Here is a 17808-nt window from a genome sequence, read left to right as displayed (position 1 = left end):
ATAACTAGAAGATAAAAACTGCTGCTTTCCAACTGGTGGGGTTACTTGGGGTTTTGTTTGCTTTTTTATTATTTATTTGCTATTTTTTTCACTGGACAGACTCAGAGACCGTTAACAGCATGTGCTCACTTGGACTGAAGTGGTGAATTGGGAAGATTAATCCTCTCTACCATGTTACATAATTGCTCAGTGTGTGTTTCAAAACCCTTTTCTACAAAATGCCTCCAACCTGACTGGTTGGAATTATCAGTTCAGATCCATGACTCAACTCCATCTCAGGTCCCAGCTTTAGCCCCCTCATCCAGAAAGGTGCCCATGGTCTGCATATGAAGTACAGGTTCAAGTTCTTGAATCATGGCCTCAACAGAAGATCTGCAAAGACTTCTGAGTAACATTAACAGATAAGACAAGGATTATAGAGCAAAACATTCTCTGACCTGACCCTGTGGGAAAAGCAGTGTAAAATAAAGTGATCAGTTTCTAAAACAGCTTTTCAATCAAAGTGGATGAGTAACCAGCAGAATCCCCTTTTTCTCTGTGTCATGTCTTTAGAAAACTTCATGGATAAGCACAAGGTTGCAGCCAGCACCTTTTCCAGTGCTGGGAGATCTCCCATTCTGCAGACTCCAGGCCTTCTCTTTCTAGGGGCTGCCACTGCCAGAGACACCAGAGTGAGGGTCACAAAAATATTTTGAAGATATTTTAGGCTATATAATTTTAATTTGTTTTTTTGAAACTGAAAACATGAAATTTTTCTTTATAGGTGTACTGGTCTGTTTGGAAATTGCTGGGTTGTTTGCTTGCAGTCAATTTCACATCATTTTTGAAGTCTCTCTTTTCAGATAATAAAATAATGAGCTTAAAAGCAAAATAATGTAAATTGAAAACATAGCTATGTTTAGATTAATGTGTGCTTTAACTCCTTCAGATGTGAAAATATAAGATACAATTTCAAAATAATAGAGACTTTTTTATTCACATATATATATATATATATATACAAATATATATGCAAATATATATCCCAGCATACATAATGTATATGAGATCATCCTGTTTTAAAAAAAAATTCTTGCCTTCTTTTCAGAAGTGCATCCCTCAGTAGGCTGAGAAATCATATTTGCTGCTGTGATTATATCTACATGTTGAATCTGAAAGTTGAAAAGGAATAAGGACCATAGGTTATAAACACAGTTTGAACAATAGATCTCAAAAATAAAATAATCAATGGAAAGCAAATGTGGCTTATTTGGAAATTCCTTGACTGAAAGCAATGAAGTAAAGACTAAACTGATCAGGAAGGATCAAGCCTATTTCTGAAGCAGTCTGTATAAAGATATTGAAAAAACTGTATTTTGTTTTGTTTTCTGTTTCTTTGGTTTGGTTTGATCGTGTTATTTTGCATTTTAGCGGTAGATATTGTGTACTTGTTTATATAAATAGATTGTCTCAATTAGTACTTTCCCAGGAGTTAGTTGACAAATGCTGAATGCCCTGGACTAATAGAACTGTGACAAAGTCATTATTATTGGAGGGGGAGGGAAAGTAAGTTGCAGACTGATAAGGTTTATGAGTCTGCCCTGAAGCTTTGTGCATTTAAACAGAATGCATCTGAGTGACTTAACTGAGTTTTTAGATAATCTTGTGTGTTTTGCTAATTGTCATAACTACAGCCCAGTAAATGTATTATATCAGGGAAGTACTTATCTCCCCAAATGTCCTTTTCTTTTCTAATCTGGATGGAGATAGGAAAAGGAAATTAGGGCAGACAAAAAGAAAGTGGTACTCTTAAGGATACTGTATCTCACATGGCATTAAAAGGCATTGCTTCATTCTCTGCTTTTGTTCAAGGAAAACTCAGGATAACCAGGGATTTTGAAATGGTTTCTTTAAGTAGGGAAGATAGTGGAGCTATTCAAGGAGAGACCAGAAAGCTGAGTAAACAAAGCTGAAATGTAGGTGTGCCAGTGCTCATAAATGAATTGGTATAAAGCATTCACTGCAGACTGTACTAGCTGTTGCATACAGAGACTGCTCCACTTAGGCTGGAAAAGACATGCACTCAAACTAGGAGCTGCCATAGCACCGACAGTCTGTGTCCAAAAAGTGACAAACTGAAACTTTGGGGTTGTGAATTAAGCTTCTCTCTGCTTAACGTTGGCAGTTTGCAGGAGAGGCAAGGACAGGAGATTGCTGTGTTGAAAAGAATCCTCTCTTAGGGCATCCCTTCCCTCTTTTCATCTCTCCATCCTGGCAGCGATGGCAGAGAATGTTAGACATGCTGGCAATATGAGGCATATGACATATGAGGCACTGGATTACCTGGCAGCAGAAGGAACAGAGCACAGGTTAAAGCTGGGCCCAGAAAAGGCTGGTAAGACATGAAGGGATGGATTTGTGTATCTCTGATGAGATGTAATAGATTTGAATAATTGCACATGGTGTTCCGTAGGGTATATAGAGGATTGGAGAGCTATTTTTAACGAGTTTTAAATCAACTCCACAGGATTAATAACTCTCTGCTTATTCATATGGAAATACAATTTTTGCTTTGTTATTAAGGTATCTTACTATCATCTTTCATCTACCAAATTCTTGGGACACAACTGTATTCTGCTCTGAGATGTAAATAAATTTTGGAGTGGATTCATTTTGGATGAATTAATGGATTACAAATTCCATTTTGGAATAGATTTACATTGACTGTTAAAACTTGTAAGGAGACTTCCAGGATACAAGCATGATCTGGTGGTCACACGGAAGTAGGGGAAACAAGTTCCTGAGTCTTCTTTACCACTCATATGAAAATGTTAACACAACTCCCTGTTCCCATATAGGTCAGTTTCATCATTGCCCATATGAGTTCTCAGTTTCACAATTTCTTCTGACCAAAGAACGTCATAGGGTGTAGCAGACAAGCTGGCACCTGCAATAGCAGAATTCAAGAAAAATGAATTCTGGATTTTGTTAACGTATAAATTTGATTTTGACAGAGTTGATGGAGAAGAATGAAGAAATAATTTCCTTAAAGCAACAGAACTTTGTATTATTACAAAAGAGAAAGCAATTGAATTTATAGCTATAGTTTTCTTGCAGCTCCTTTCCTTTCCTGTTCAGTCCAACTGCAATTTTTTTAAGCATTGTTTTCTTTGTTCTCTTCAACAAGATGTTGACATCTTGTCAAAACCACATAACTTTTAAAATGATGTGTTATCAGTGAGGCTGGGAACTTTTTGGGTAAGCTGATGAAAGAGAGAGTTTGGTTTCCTCAAAGTCTTTGGCATCCTGGTCTGTCAATCTTGAAGTGAACACTGAGCTGGAAAAGTGGAATTGATGAGGCTCAAACATCTCTGTGTTATGATGCATCCAGCAGCAGGGTTATCTTAGTAATAGTTAGTGACCACCTATGAGACACTGTTGGAATGCTGAGGATTTAGCATCAATCTTGTTAACAAGTTATTACAGGTATCTACATGAAAATTTTTATCTTTGTCTTCTACATAGATTCCTGGAAATAGGGTAATGTGTTTTAACAGTTTCCTTTAAGGCTTGATTTGCATTTCCCTACAAAAGCATTTAGTTTACTAAATCACCTACCTAAACAAAAAGAAATATTCCAGATTTATGATGGTTTGTGAAGCCAAATTCTGCCCCCTTATATATATATATATATTCCTTGAAGAACTATTGTTTTGGGCCACAAGACTTTTATATCTAGTATGCAAACCATTTAAACTTTCTTTCTTCAGATACTTGGGCTCTTAGTCTAGGAATCATGACATTTGGTTAATTTGATATTATGAGCTTCACAAAAGATCTTGATTCCTCTTCCTTGGGCCACAGAGAAGTGAAGATAGATCACAGAAATTTGTGTGTTTCTTATTTCTGGCCCCTGAATGATGGAATGGACAGTATAAAACTGCATGAGCATCCCTCTGCAGAGCAGTGTGGCAAGAAAAGTCCTGAGGAATTGGAGGTCTGGAAGTGGATACAATCACACGAGTCAAAAAGGAAGCCTTAAACTTTTCTTCCTGGACAAAACTACTCCCAGACTGTCAAGAGCAAAAGGAAGCCATAGGTTGGCATGAGTAGCATTCATTCCAAGTGTTTCTTAGATATAAGTTTGGCTAAAAAAATATTAAATAAAATTTTAACAGGATTGGTGCAGTTTATTTATTTTGTTAAAGAATGACATAAACTTTGCAGACCATCACCCCACATCATATCTCTATTGTGAAACCTCTGCAATGCCCAAATATCCACCAAAGATATTTCCATTCTGAGTATTTCTTTGGGCTCAGAATAGGGTGGGCATGCCTACAGATTACCTATTATTGTATGGTGAGTGCACACAGCTCATCAACAGAGCTAATGGTCTCAGTCTGTCCCACAGTTTAAGCAGGCCTTATTTTCTAGTGAAAAGAGTGTTTGGTTTGGAAGGCTCTTAGCATTCTAATGGTAGGGTTTTGTATAAAATCTCCCTTTTAAATCTCGTGGTCTGTTGACCCTTGTTTTGATTTCAATCTGAAGAGGGATTTCTAGCTGTCAAAATGAGGAAAGGTAGAAAGGGTGGTTGAGAGAGTGACCATGAAGCACTCTCTTTTTTTTGTATGTATAAAAGGTGGACTATAGCCAAATTGCCTTGTGATAAGATTATGCTTCATTTAGTTTCTTTTCTCCTTCCCTGTGATGTGCTTATATAAGCCTTGAGGATATTAAAATATATTTTGACCCTTCACTTCATAATGCAAGAGATAGATTAGACTCTTTCTCCAAGAGTGGTGGCTTGAAGCAATAAAAAGAGTCTGTATATAAATAACCCTCCAAAAGAAATTTCTGTGATAGACGACTTGACAATACGGAAAACCTTTGTATGCACCATCTGAAGCAGGGAAGGAATTTCTGTCTCACAGATGAGTGCATTCAAAATAACTGTAACAAAATAGGGCACTACTTTTTTTTTTTTATGAGGAGAAAGTTCTGCTTTTGGTTTATAGAATTATGTGATGCTGGCTTTCAGTGAAAGCTGTGTAACAGATTGCATTGCAGTTTATTTTTCCAAGAATACTCCTCAATAGTGAAAGAGGAAACTCTTCTGTTCTTGACAGAATGCAACCTTAGATTGACCTAGTCCTGTCCTAAAACAGATCATCTCACCTAGTCCAAAAACAGCTTCATATTAATTTCTTCCCTTCAGAGAAAAAGCAGAAAAAACAAACAAAATAAAAACTCCCCCGCCTCCCCCCTCCCCCAAACCAAACCAACCCAACCAGCTCAGATTTAGAACTCTGAAAGTTTCAGTGCATAGATACAGCCAGGACTGACAGCCACCACACAGGGCATTAGTCTGGAACTCTTCAGGAGAGAGGTAGCCTGTGCATGTATTGGATTTGTGTTTTCTTTAGTGGCACACACCATATTTTATGCGCGTTTGCTTTGCTTAGTCAAAATATTTTCAGATATATTTATAAAGAAGGAGAATGAGAAAAAAAAATGAAAGAAAATATGATTGAGAGAACCTAAATGATGACTGGGCATGGAGCAATTTCAGTAGCCAGTGGTCAGTGATAAATGTTTACCTGTAAAGAATTCAAATGCACTTTGATTATACAAAAAAGCCAATGCATTAAATCATGAAATATTAACTGATTTGTCTCTAATGATTAACCATGTTGTAATAATTCACTTACTCCTACAAATCTATAATTTCAGAAAATATTACTGCAACTGAGTTAGGTTTGTTTCAGCCCTTAATGGCTGGTGTGTGTATGTCTGTGTGTAGAAAAAACACGTAACAATTGAAAAGAGTAAAATATAGAAACATCTTCTTAAAGGACCATTGGCCCTCTTGGTGGTGTTTAGAAGAAGGGATTGAGAGAGACTTCTTGCCCACTGAAACTACTGCTAGAATGCAGCTGGGTAGAAAGTAATTTTGCCAGTAGGATTTTGGCCAGTTTAGAAGTTATCATAGTACTTTGTAAAGATTTATATTTCTATTTTCAAGCATTAAATTTTCTTAATGCTTCTTCTCTTTGAATGTACCACTTCAGATTGGAAGGGTGATGACTCTCTAAAACATTTCTGACAGTAATGCTACTGAGCAGTTTTTCCCAGAAATTTTAATAGAGTCACATCTGTTGACAGGAAAAAAAAAAAAAAAAAAAAAAAAAAAAAAAAAAAAAAAAAAAAGAGAATCAAAGTGGGGGAAAGAACAAGACAAATGTCTTGCTGACATAAGTTTTACATAAATGCATAAATGTTATACTGACATAAGTTTTACCTTCTTTCAAAATGGCATATTTTCTTGCTTTGTCTTCAAACCTCAAAATAAGAATATCTAAACCAAATACAAAGCCAGTCTCTGCTTCTTTGCAGAGGTTTTCCTGTTCTCCAGTTTTCTTTCCTTCTGTTCCAATTTCTGCCTGTCCCTTCTTTAAATACCTTAAGTGGAAGTGCTGCCAGATTGCTGAGCTAGTAATGTTAGTCTCAAAGCTGCCTGTGGAAAGTTTGATCAGGACAGAGAGGGCCGGATGAATTTCCTTTGAAACAAATTTTTGTACTTTTACTGTCGTGGTCCTTCAAAGAAAAAGCTGCTCTTTCACCTATCATGCTCATTGTTCAAATACTTCCACTTGAAAATCTAAATTATAAAATTTAATGCGATCTTATATCTTATGTGATCTTCTTGTACCAAATTTTTGTTCAAAACTGGAAAATTCAGAAGACAGCACAGCAGAAAGTGGTTAATCTGCTTGCTGTTCCTAAGGAGCCCTCCAGTGCTCAGCTGATCATTTGGCAGCAGTCATCTGGGGTAGCAGTGGTCCAGGGAAATAGTCCTGTTTCTTTTCATTAATTTAAGTAGACTTTTGTTTGTAAATTAATGCTAAAAACAGCATGTTGTGAAGCAGCAGATTGTGGAACTGTAAAGACATGTACAAAAAATAAATTTTAAACTCTCTAGTGGTACTTATATCTCTTATAAATAATATTTAGTAGACCGATGGTGGATGGAAGTAGATAGCGTTGATACCTAAAACCTGAAAGAGACAAAAGTCTGGTACTGGGCTGAGTTACCCCAGAATGGATGGGAGTGGAATCTAGGATGTTTGTATCTAGGCATTTTGTATTTTCTTCCACCAAGTGGTGTTGATAGGAAACTTATGAATTATGTCATTGGAATTGAACGACATATCTTGCAAACAGAACATGTGATGCAAACAGAAAGAATTTATTATAAACTGCATCATTACATAGCAGGTGTGGACAGAGAAAGGTTGACAAGGATGAAGTCATTGTGAAACTCAGCTTTGTCCAGCTTCTGTCTTAAAAAGGTGAACATTAAAGAAAGTAAAGAAGATAGCTGATATTAATTTTAGAGATGATGTACAATATCATCTATATATATATTATATATCTCATTGTCTGTGCAACGAGTTTATTTCTGTTGTAAGTCTGATGTCTGATTAATTTAAATATCTTTGAATTAGTGGAATGATGCTCTGAATATCAGGTCTTCTGTCAAGAGGTTTTAATGAGTATCAAGTCAGATGATTAAGGTAGAATGATTCTATAGCAGACATGAATGCTTCAGATGCCAAAGCTATTCCAGGAAATAAGCAGCATTGGTTGAGAGTTCAAAGAGAAGCATGGTTTCAGAGGAGTAAGCAGCTTCATTAAACTCTATTAATGATCCCTGTAGATAAATTTTGCATTTAAATTAATGTCTTGCGTCTGGAGAAAGCAGTATTACAGAGCTTCAACCAATGATGCAAAGTGATTTACATGAGCTGAACATCTGTGATTCCCTGACTACTGACCTCCTAAATAAGCAGTTCACTTTTCCCCCCCCCCCCCCCTTCTCTGCTAAAAGGCAGCTGTTTGAATTAAATTCATTCTTTATCCTTGCAGGGTCTTCATTCTGGTGCTTACTGGATATTGTTCCTATAAAGAATGAAAAAGGAGATGTAGTACTCTTTCTGGCCTCTTTCAAAGATATAACAGACACAAAAGCGAAGATTGCTGCAGAAGACAAAAAGGAAGGTTTGTGTGAATTGCAAAAACATTTATATGTTTTTAAGAATAGCACCTGCATGAGCATTCTCTCACATGCACATTATTCAATATAGAGACCTCCAAGTTTTCCAAAGAAGAAATTAATATATGACATGGAATGATAAAGAATCTGTTTGGACTTTTTATTATTTACATATTGCTGCAAGTTCTGTAAACGGAATTGAGGAGACAGAATATTCTGTCTTAAAATTAAAATTGGTTTTTATGTACCATAATTTAATTTGTTTACTTTCTGGGTTTACAGAGGTATATTTTGGTATTTTCAAGAGCAAAAAACCTTTTCAAAAGTTCCACCTATGAACCTGATTCCAGCACGGCTAAGAGTAAATGAATGCATTTTTTCATGTTTTCCAATCCAATGAGCAGAATTTAAAACAGCTTCAAAAATTATTTTGCCTATTGATAAGTATATCTTTTCTTGTGTCATATCATTTTCATTAAACTTTGAGTTGCATGACTTATTATGTCATTAGAATTATCCAATAGTATAAGAAATACTTTCTCACTTTTACTGGCTTCTGAAAAGGAGCCCTGCAAAGACTCTGTTCCATGAATTTGGAAAACTGTCTTTTGGTAATGGTTCACAACTGCCGAAAAGTAATTTTTACAGTATAGTGTAGTCAAGATTTGCTAAATTTTGCTAACACAAAGCAAAGTCAATGTAGGGGGATGAAGTCTATGCAGTGAGCATCGACTTGTGCATCAAATTCAGTGAACTTATTCCAATTTAGCATTTTGTAAAGGTATAGTCAACCAACACTTTTGTAATTTTTCAGTCTCAAAGGGACTGTTTAGCGAGAGTTTATCTGTAGACACCAAGAGTTGCTCTCAGAATTCTTTAAAATGTCATTGGTGTTGAATTTTCCAACTTGGTACTACTCTGGGGTCTATTTAAATATTTTTCACCCTGTGATAGCCATTGATCTCTGCATACCTGAAAAACTGCATAGTTATGGCCCTTTTTACTCCTCATTTACTCCTCATGAGTTTCTAAAGTAAGAGAACAATTAATATTCAGCTTTTTCTGGTTTTAAATGTTAATTTTTCAACAAAAAAAATTATATTTCAGATACAGAGGTGTGTAATACAGTATTCTTTTATGAAATTTTAGTACTTTAAATAGTAAAATATTATGTTCTCTTGTGCTGACTAATATTTATAAATCAACACTTATGCTTACAATGTCTGCCTCTTGTGTACATTTGGACAAATAGTTTCACCTTTTACTTAATTTTCCAGACCTGAATATTAGAATGTTGATGAGGGGGAATTTTGCATCCTTCACCCTTTGCATAAATTTATATATATTTGAAAATTTCTAATCTGGAAGACTAAAAAATGGTTTTGAAATAGTACACCAGTACATTTGGCTGCCTTTCCTTACTTTGAATTTCAACCCATTGATACCTCTTGAGGTAAAAAAATAAAATTATGAAAACTATTTTACCTTATTTCTCCTTAAACCTCAGAAAACCTTGCTCTTATACAAGTTTTAGGAAAGTAATTTATTAAAACCTGATATGTGGAACCGTGTAGGTGGGAGATTGTCAGAACATCTGTGCTCTAAAGGCTAAAAATTTACTTACAAGTGATGCAAATTTTCAGGATAGACTCAGTGAGAAATCACATTCAGTATGCCAGTGATGACTTGGAATAGATATGTTGGAGGTTACTTGCAAAATTACAGTGATTGTTTATCTCATAAACGTTTTGTAGCTTTGTGGTTATTTTAGGATGGATTAAGTTGGTCTTTTTACATGGTTTCATGTCAAATTATGTATCTAAGCAGATTTTTACTCCTGTTTCCTGCAGCACATTTACAAATTAATACAACTCTGCCATGTGCTGACACAGGAAAGCACTTACCCATGGCTACACTGCACCAGCAAATGCTCACCCAATTGCTACAAGCAATGATATCAACACTTGGCTTCCTTCCATGATGTATTCTTTGGAGCACCATCCTGAAACTTGGCTGCTCTGTCCCTTCCTACTAGTTTTAAAACCATGACAACCGGTTTATGTTATTAGCATCATGGTAGCAGAGAGTAGCACTTAGTGTGGGGCTTTGATAATTATAGCATTTTATTAAATAGAGTGAGATAGCAAACAGGATTTCACCATTTATACAGTTTTTTTTTTCTAATTCATCATTTTAATTTTGTGTATATCCATCTGACTATATAAAAATAAATGTAGGGGTATATCAGCTCCTTTTTAATAACATTACAATTCTTCCTATGTGGAGTGATTTACTAATCCTCCTGTGGTGAATATAATCTCGTTATTTTCAGAAAAAAATTCCCAGTACAATCTGTGCAACTCATTCATTATCTGAAATTTCAGAATATTTAACTTCTAGAAGTAATTGGTGCTTCTTTACTTAGACCACAACTACTATCAGTAATGTATAATGCACTTATATTAACAAAAACTTCAGTTGATGTTTTGTTTGGCTGTATGGAAAAGCTTTTTAAATGTTCAGAGATTGATTTACTTTTTCAACGATTATTGAATTTGTCCTTTCAAAAATCAAATAATTTTTAAACCTATAGTTGACACTGAGCTATTGCTACAAGGTAATTGCCATTATGCACAGGTTTTTATTGCCTATTTAGCATATCTCTTGAGGTTAGACTGTTTATGGAAGGAGAACCTAGATACAAACCTTATCAGTGTGAAATTATTCTGCCCATGCGAGGCCCCTTTATCAGCGTTTTTGTTTCAGTCTCTACTCTTTTCTGCCCAGAACGGACTTTTATACTTTGCATGGGTCATTAATAGTTATATTCCATCTCACTTTAATTTTTGAGCACCTTAGAAGACTTATCTAACAAAATTATTTCATGTTCCTTTTCTCCTAAATCTGCCCCTTTGACATTCCACTGGCACTTTATGTTAGCACACTGTCACTGATTGTGCCTCCAAAAGCCTTCTCCAGACTCCTACTTCCTCAGGTCTTTCCTACTTTTGATATCTATCTATTTCTTCAGTAAAATCTTGTTCTCCTTGTACAATGGCACCTTCCTGAACTTTATCTTCTGATTTTACAGCCTCTTTCTTCTTGCGCATTGTATATTTACTTTTGCAAATCTCAGGAGCCAATACTGTCTTTGATTTTCTGCAGACATTTTCCTATCAATTTTATCTCATCTGTTCACACACCTTCAGTTGGTCCTTTGTGCCAATGTGTCTTGCAAAAGTCTGCTTTTTTACCTTATTTTCCTTTACCCAGCCCAAATGTCAGATGTCGTCTGTGACCTTTTCTCTTGGATGTGTCATTCTAAATACAAATTTAACAGGGTTTCTTTCTGCTTTTCTTCTGTATAAAAGTTTCCAGTGGAAAGAGCCTCATCAACCAATGGGAGAAGCAGACTTTGTTCTAAGACTTTTGTATAAGAGAAATGGAAAAACACATGCCTGAAAAGTTTGACAGTCTTTAAGAAGCGCTCTGACAGTCAGCAACTTTCACACTTCCTTGGTTTGGTTTGGGTTTGGTTTTTAAGTCAACTTGACAAGGTTTCAGTTCTTCAGTATTGATAATTTACTTTTAATAATATATGTTTGTCCTACCTCTAAGTTTGCTGTAGAAATACTCTTTGCTTTCCATCTGCTTAATAATATCTGTAATCATTTGCTGTTGTGGAAAGCAACTCACCATCTTTTCTTCCTAAAACTGTGCACTTTACGCAAATACCTTTTCAATATACAGGAAAAGGTTTGTTTCTTTATTTGTTTTAATAAACTGTTTCTTAAGTAGTTTTATTGGAGTTTTATTTAGCTTCCTAACTTACAATGAGCTACTTTTTGGTGTAAACTAGTTCAAAGTTCCATTGTCCTTTGGGAGCAAAAGTGATTAAACTGAAAATTCCATTCTCCAAATCTGGACTCCAGTATGGCATGGACAGGTCAGGGCTTTTTCATTTCTGCATATGACACTATAACAGATGCTGGAATTTAGTGGGAATACAGGAATCCAGGTAGGAAAATGAAAAATTAAATTATTTAGTGACTACTTTTAGACTTCTAATCTGTGTGTTAATGTGGAATAACTGAGGTTACATAGATGTAGAGTTCCACTGCTACAGTCGCTGCCAAAATTCCCTGATTAATTTGACTCATTCCACAAAGCTTCCTTTAGTCTTTATTGGGAATCTGTTTGCTTTTGTTTTGGTTTTTTTTATTATTATTATTGTGAAAATGTTGAATTCTTTGTTGAAAGCAATTATTTTAGAACTGATTTTCCCAATTTTATTCCAGAATTACTATAAAAATGTGTGCAGTATATAGTAACCACAGAATCACACAATATTTGAAGTGGGCATCTCTGGAGATTATCTGCTCCAGTGTCTCCTTCTCAAAGCAGGGTCAAATTGAATGAATTGCCCAGGAAGACATGCAGATATGTGCTCAATAGCATGAAGGATGGAGACTCCACAACTTATCTGGGCAGTCTGCTTCAGTGTTTGACTCCTAACAAAGCCAAAAAAAAGGGTTTTTCTTAAACAGAATTTCATGTTTTAGGTTGGTCTGCCTGTTGGCAAAGATGCCTTCACTCTTGAAATAATGTGAATTAAAAATTGGTCTACACCTTCTGCCACCACAGATTAAAATGAAATACATGTTATGGTTCAACTGTCTGGTGTCTTAGTTATCCTTAGGTCCATATGAATTTCTGAGGAGACAGATTTATTTTGATTATGCATCATTTGTTGGAGGGAGGAGTTGTTCTTTTCAGTGTGCCAGAAGTGAAATACCATGTGCCAAGCATTTTACATTCCAGATTTTTTATGTTGAAGATGTCTATTTGGAGCAGCACTGGTCTCTTGTAAGAAATTCTGCAATGTGCACTTTGATATATGCTACTTAATTACTGTCTCAGCTACTTCATGATTGCTCAAGCTACTGCAGTGAATATTCAGGCGACAATTTTTTGTTTTAAAGCTTTTTATACCTGTCAGGGGCAGTATGCTGGGATGGGGAACATAACCATACTGTCACCTAGACTTACAATAACCAAAGCAGTTAAAAATTGATCAGGATGCACAGGCACCATACAGTTCTACCAATGGTGGAGGTGGGATAGAAGCAGAGTTTTACCCCAATATTCCCACTGCCCAAGGGAAGAACACATTGAGGAAGTAGTACACAAGTATTCTTTATTCTGCAAATGACCCAGTTACATCCTCCCTAAATGATTTTGCTCCTGGCTCTCCATTCTCCAAAGAAGGGTCTGAAAATCTTCTGCCATCTTTAGAGAGAAACTCCTTTCCTCCTGGTCTGTGGACAATGGTTTAAATACTTAGGGGACAAAAATAGAGCTGCCTTTCTTTCCCTATTCCTTTTTGCATTTGTGAGCACGTAGATGCTCTTCCTCTCACCTTTTCACCTTCTTATCTGAGCAAATAAGTTGTATTTGAGCCTTGAATCTTTAGAGATATATCAATCTTTGCAGATCTTGCTTCAGCCTTGCACTGAGTGTTAAATGCATGTGGCAGTTCCATTCCAGCAGCTCTCAGAGAGGTTCAAGGACTTCTGGAGATGAGGAAAAAGTGTTCTTGTGATATATGTAGAATGAAAATGAGATAAAAGAAAAGCAAAGTCTGATTCTTGAGCAAATGCAGAGCAGCAGACTGTATTCTGGAATATCCTGGAACGTTGAGAGAATATATACATTAGCAACCAAAAAGTTCATGCTCACAAGTTCCTAGATAAATTTATGCCATTGCTTCTAGATTTTCCTTAGAAAACAAAGTTATCAGGGTGGGGGGAGAAGTTGTTTGTTTTGGTTTCTGTTTTGTTTTGTTTTTCACTTTGCTGGCAGATTGTTGGAAAATATCCTCAGACATTCCTTTTAAAGTTTGAAAACTCAGCCATGTAAGACAGACAAGACAAAGCATGGAAGAAATAGGGAATATGTTCAGTATATTTCTTGTTCAAGAACTTTTCAGAGTTGTGTTTGTGGTAGGTAATTTTTTAATCAGTCAGATAGTTTAAAACATTCCTATATTATTTACAACCTTTTTTATTTCTAAGGGGGGAAAAAAATCTGAAAAGGGAGAAATATATTCAAAGGCTTTTACTGGCCTAGACACAACCTGGTATCTTACATTTTACTGAGAGACCATGAGGACTAGAATGCATATTTCATGTGTATTTTGTGTTCAGAAACACATTTAGGATGCCTTGGGCAATTTGCAGAATTTAACTGTAATTGCAGTCATAGGGCATGCTGTAGCTCTTCAGAGCAATTCTGAGGCTCTGTAAAGACACAGCAAGTAAGATCTATTACAAGTGAGTTTTTCATAGCTGTAGAAGGGATGGGTTTACGACCATCCATCCTAAATTGTATACTTAAAATTTTAAAACTGATTGAGTTTAGGACCAGTCACTCTCAGAGTCTGAGAATCTCATTTCCTGAGGGATAATCAGAGATATTTTCTGGGCCTTTCAATCACCACGTGGAACATACACACAGACATCATAGGATTTTGAATTAATACATTTCTTAAGTCTAAAAACTATTTTAAAACAATCTATTCCCCCTCCCCTGCTGTTTTAACTCAGGACAAGTTACATTGACCACAAAACATTGCTATGGGTTTATCTGGTTCTGTATTGTACATAAATCTAGTAAGAAAACAAGTCTTCATTCTCAAAAGACATGCTTTCATTACAAGATAGCAATTATTCAGGTACCTATAGCACTATTTTCACTTGAGTGAGCAAGGTGTCCTTTAACACCATCATCAGTGCAAATATTTAAAAAAATATTTTTGCAACTAACTACTTGGAAATTATGATCATCTTTTTCTGAATAAAAAAGGAGGAGAAATATCAATAAATAAAACACATTATTAAATTTATGGAATTAAAGGAAAAAAGAAAACCCTCAGGTTCCATGATATTTTGTCCTTAAATATAACACACTTGCAGAGGAAGAGATATTAACACTTGCTGAAGAGAATGAAAAGTTTCTTGGTGACCTAAATAGTTGGCATTATTTAAGTTCTAGGGGTTCTTGAAAAATATTTCAAATATTCTCTTTCTTATCACAGTTATGTTTTTGTTCATAATGATATATGAGCATATCACTGTCTCATGAGCCTTGTGGGAATTTGCTGTGGGAAATGCAAACTATTCCAGGAAGAAACAGTTACTTTAAAAACAGCTGGAAGTGAGTGATGACCCAGCTGTAAATTTAATGCTCCATTTTATTTTGCAAGAACAACATATGACCATTCGCTTCAGTAGAATCAATGTCTCAAATTTGATGACATAATAAAAATGACAATTTTCCAATTTGTGAGACAATTCTAGAGTAGTAACAGTGGAAAGCTTGCAAATAAACTATTTTACATAAATATGAAATAGCTATTTTTGAGTTGGAATATTTTACTTCATTACAAGAATTACGCAGCTTTTGGCAGTAGTATTAATAGACGAGAAAATAGTTTAAAGTAATTCACTTTCAGAGTTCTTCTGCCAAAACTCAGCCTATTTGAAGCAGTTGGAGGAAGGTATGTCTTCTGGAATTATTTTTTCCTAATTCTGAGTTTAATGAGATAGACCCAAATACAGGCATTTAAAAACGAAAATGTATTTATTTATTTAGAGGGTGTACTCCCATCAACCACCAAAATGGAAGAGGAGAAAGAACCTTTCTTTTGGCTTTGTGTGTCTGCTTCATAACACTTTTTTTCCTTCATAGTGGAAGAATCAGCAGACCAAAAATGTGGTTAAAAATTTTTGTCTCATTAGCTGTGTAAAGGTCTTTCTAATTCATAAAAACATTAATAGTAATGCATGATATTACTTCTTTTCTCTTTCTGTTCAACGCTGAATTTCCTCTGAAGGCATAATACTAAAATTATGATAATCATACCATTGATTCTGTGTAAAATTTGCCCTTTTAAAAAATATTCTGTAATAATGTTTTCAGTGTATAGTTGGTATGTGTGTTAGGTGCATCTTCTTATTGAATCAATTAATCAGTTAACAGAATTCAAAAAGCAGCTAGAGGCTAGCCTGGATCCACAGCAAACAGTTTTGTGAATTGTTGTTGTTGACAGAAAGAACATGTCATACAACCAACAGAATCCTGCAGCCTCTTGCCCATGGTAATGCTTTTATTCTGTCATTAATACCAAATCTTTAATCAGTTTTCTGTGTATTGGCAACTGCTGGTGTGCCATCCCCTGACTAATAACTGAAAACTTCCTAGATTTTTAAAAGCCTAGAAAAAAAGTATACCAACTTTCCTTATCATCTGGCTTTAGAAAGGGTTTTTTGTGTTCATTCAGAATTGCTTTACCCCAGGTGTCTCCAGAATTTCCTTGGTGTTTTTTTTCCTTGACAACTGCCTATGAATTATGTTTTGTGTCAATGATACTGGATATAATTTAAAACCATTGTGTTTCCTGTAGACATCATTGCATTTCTTTTATTGCACATGGGTTATTTTTTGGGGCCTATTTAAAGACCACACTTTCTGTTGTGGTATTCCTTACCTTATGATGCAAGTGATGAGGGATTCTCAAGACATGTGTTAGAAGGACAAAAGAAACTTTATTGCACTTCTTACAGGAATTGAATTGTAAGACGAATAAATGATGGACAAATTCTTTAACAAATTATTCACTGAACCCGGGTTCAAAAAGGAGCAATTCAGTACTTGTAAGATAATTCAGGTAAAAACATCTCTCTGTGTGATTGGGCTGTGTGGTTGTGACAGCATAAAGATATACACAGGAAAGGTAATGGGGGAGGTTTATTTCCTTGCCTGATTTCAGCATAGAGCAGCAGGAGGGATCACACAGGTATGACAATATACCACTGAGTTTTGAGCAGGGAAGGGTCCAAGCAGCATTAAAAATCACAGTGGTAACCTGGTTACTATGCATTGTCAGTGTATCTTCCACTCTGTGCATGGAGCAGCATCATAGATTTCTTCAATTCTGTCTGTATCTATTTGTCCGGTTCTACTCTGTTGGTGGTGGTGTTATTGTTCTAAAGGAAAATCTAGTTTACACATTCAAAATTATGGTATTTCTATGATAAATTTTCTTAGATGGGAGTTGGCATTACTTGCTGTTTCATCTCATGATTGACTTTAATTTTGTAAACAAATAAATAAATGAAAAGTTCTTAACTACTCTGCCAATTTATCTAGTCACTTGAGTAAAATGCCAGTAGAATAAAAATTTTGTCTTTTATTCTTCATACTCGCTCCTGGCTTAGCTCTCAAAATAGCTAAGATGAAGTAGTCTCATTATTTTATGGAATATATTTTTAAAAGCTTACACTACACTGTTAAATAAACCAACAATTTAGAATTTTCACAGAGAACACCTACTATAGAGTCGAGAACTCACTGTTTTTCTTTAGGACTTTTCCTTGAAAAGTATTTAAAGAGATCTATATCTATTCTACCTTTCCTACTTCTGCCCAGTCAGGGTTATTGCACATCAATCTTACCCTATGCCTAACAACCCCACTTGCCAAGCAAACAGGACACCAGTGGCAATCAATTAGTTGGGGCTGAAATATAATTTTGAGCATGGAGCTAAAATTCTTGTGAAAGTGTAAAAAAGCAGTGAAGAGTCATGTCCTGTCTCTGGTGGGAACCTGTCCTTCCTTGGCTGCTGTACTGCAGAAATACTGCTCAGAGTTCCAGGTCTGCAGCCTCTCAGCCTTTAGGATAACTCTGTCACACTGGTTGTTGGTAGAACTACC

The 17808-nt window shown here is 35.6% G+C and overlaps 1 protein-coding gene across 1 annotated transcript in view; it reads left to right on the top strand.

Annotated features, from left to right (window-relative positions):
* The window catches only part of KCNH8 (potassium voltage-gated channel subfamily H member 8), a 173326-nt gene that overhangs the window by 63207 nt on the left and 92311 nt on the right, over positions 1-17808 (top strand). Inside the window, exon 3 of the mRNA XM_056484401.1 lies at positions 7909-8040. Coding sequence (XP_056340376.1) covers positions 7909-8040 — 132 coding nt within the window. The remainder of the gene's footprint in view (positions 1-7908; positions 8041-17808) is intronic.

This window comes from Oenanthe melanoleuca, chromosome 2 (genome assembly GCF_029582105.1).
Source record: "Oenanthe melanoleuca isolate GR-GAL-2019-014 chromosome 2, OMel1.0, whole genome shotgun sequence".
Taxonomy (NCBI): domain Eukaryota; kingdom Metazoa; phylum Chordata; class Aves; order Passeriformes; family Muscicapidae; genus Oenanthe; species Oenanthe melanoleuca.
This window is presented reverse-complemented; position numbering and strand designations above follow the sequence as displayed.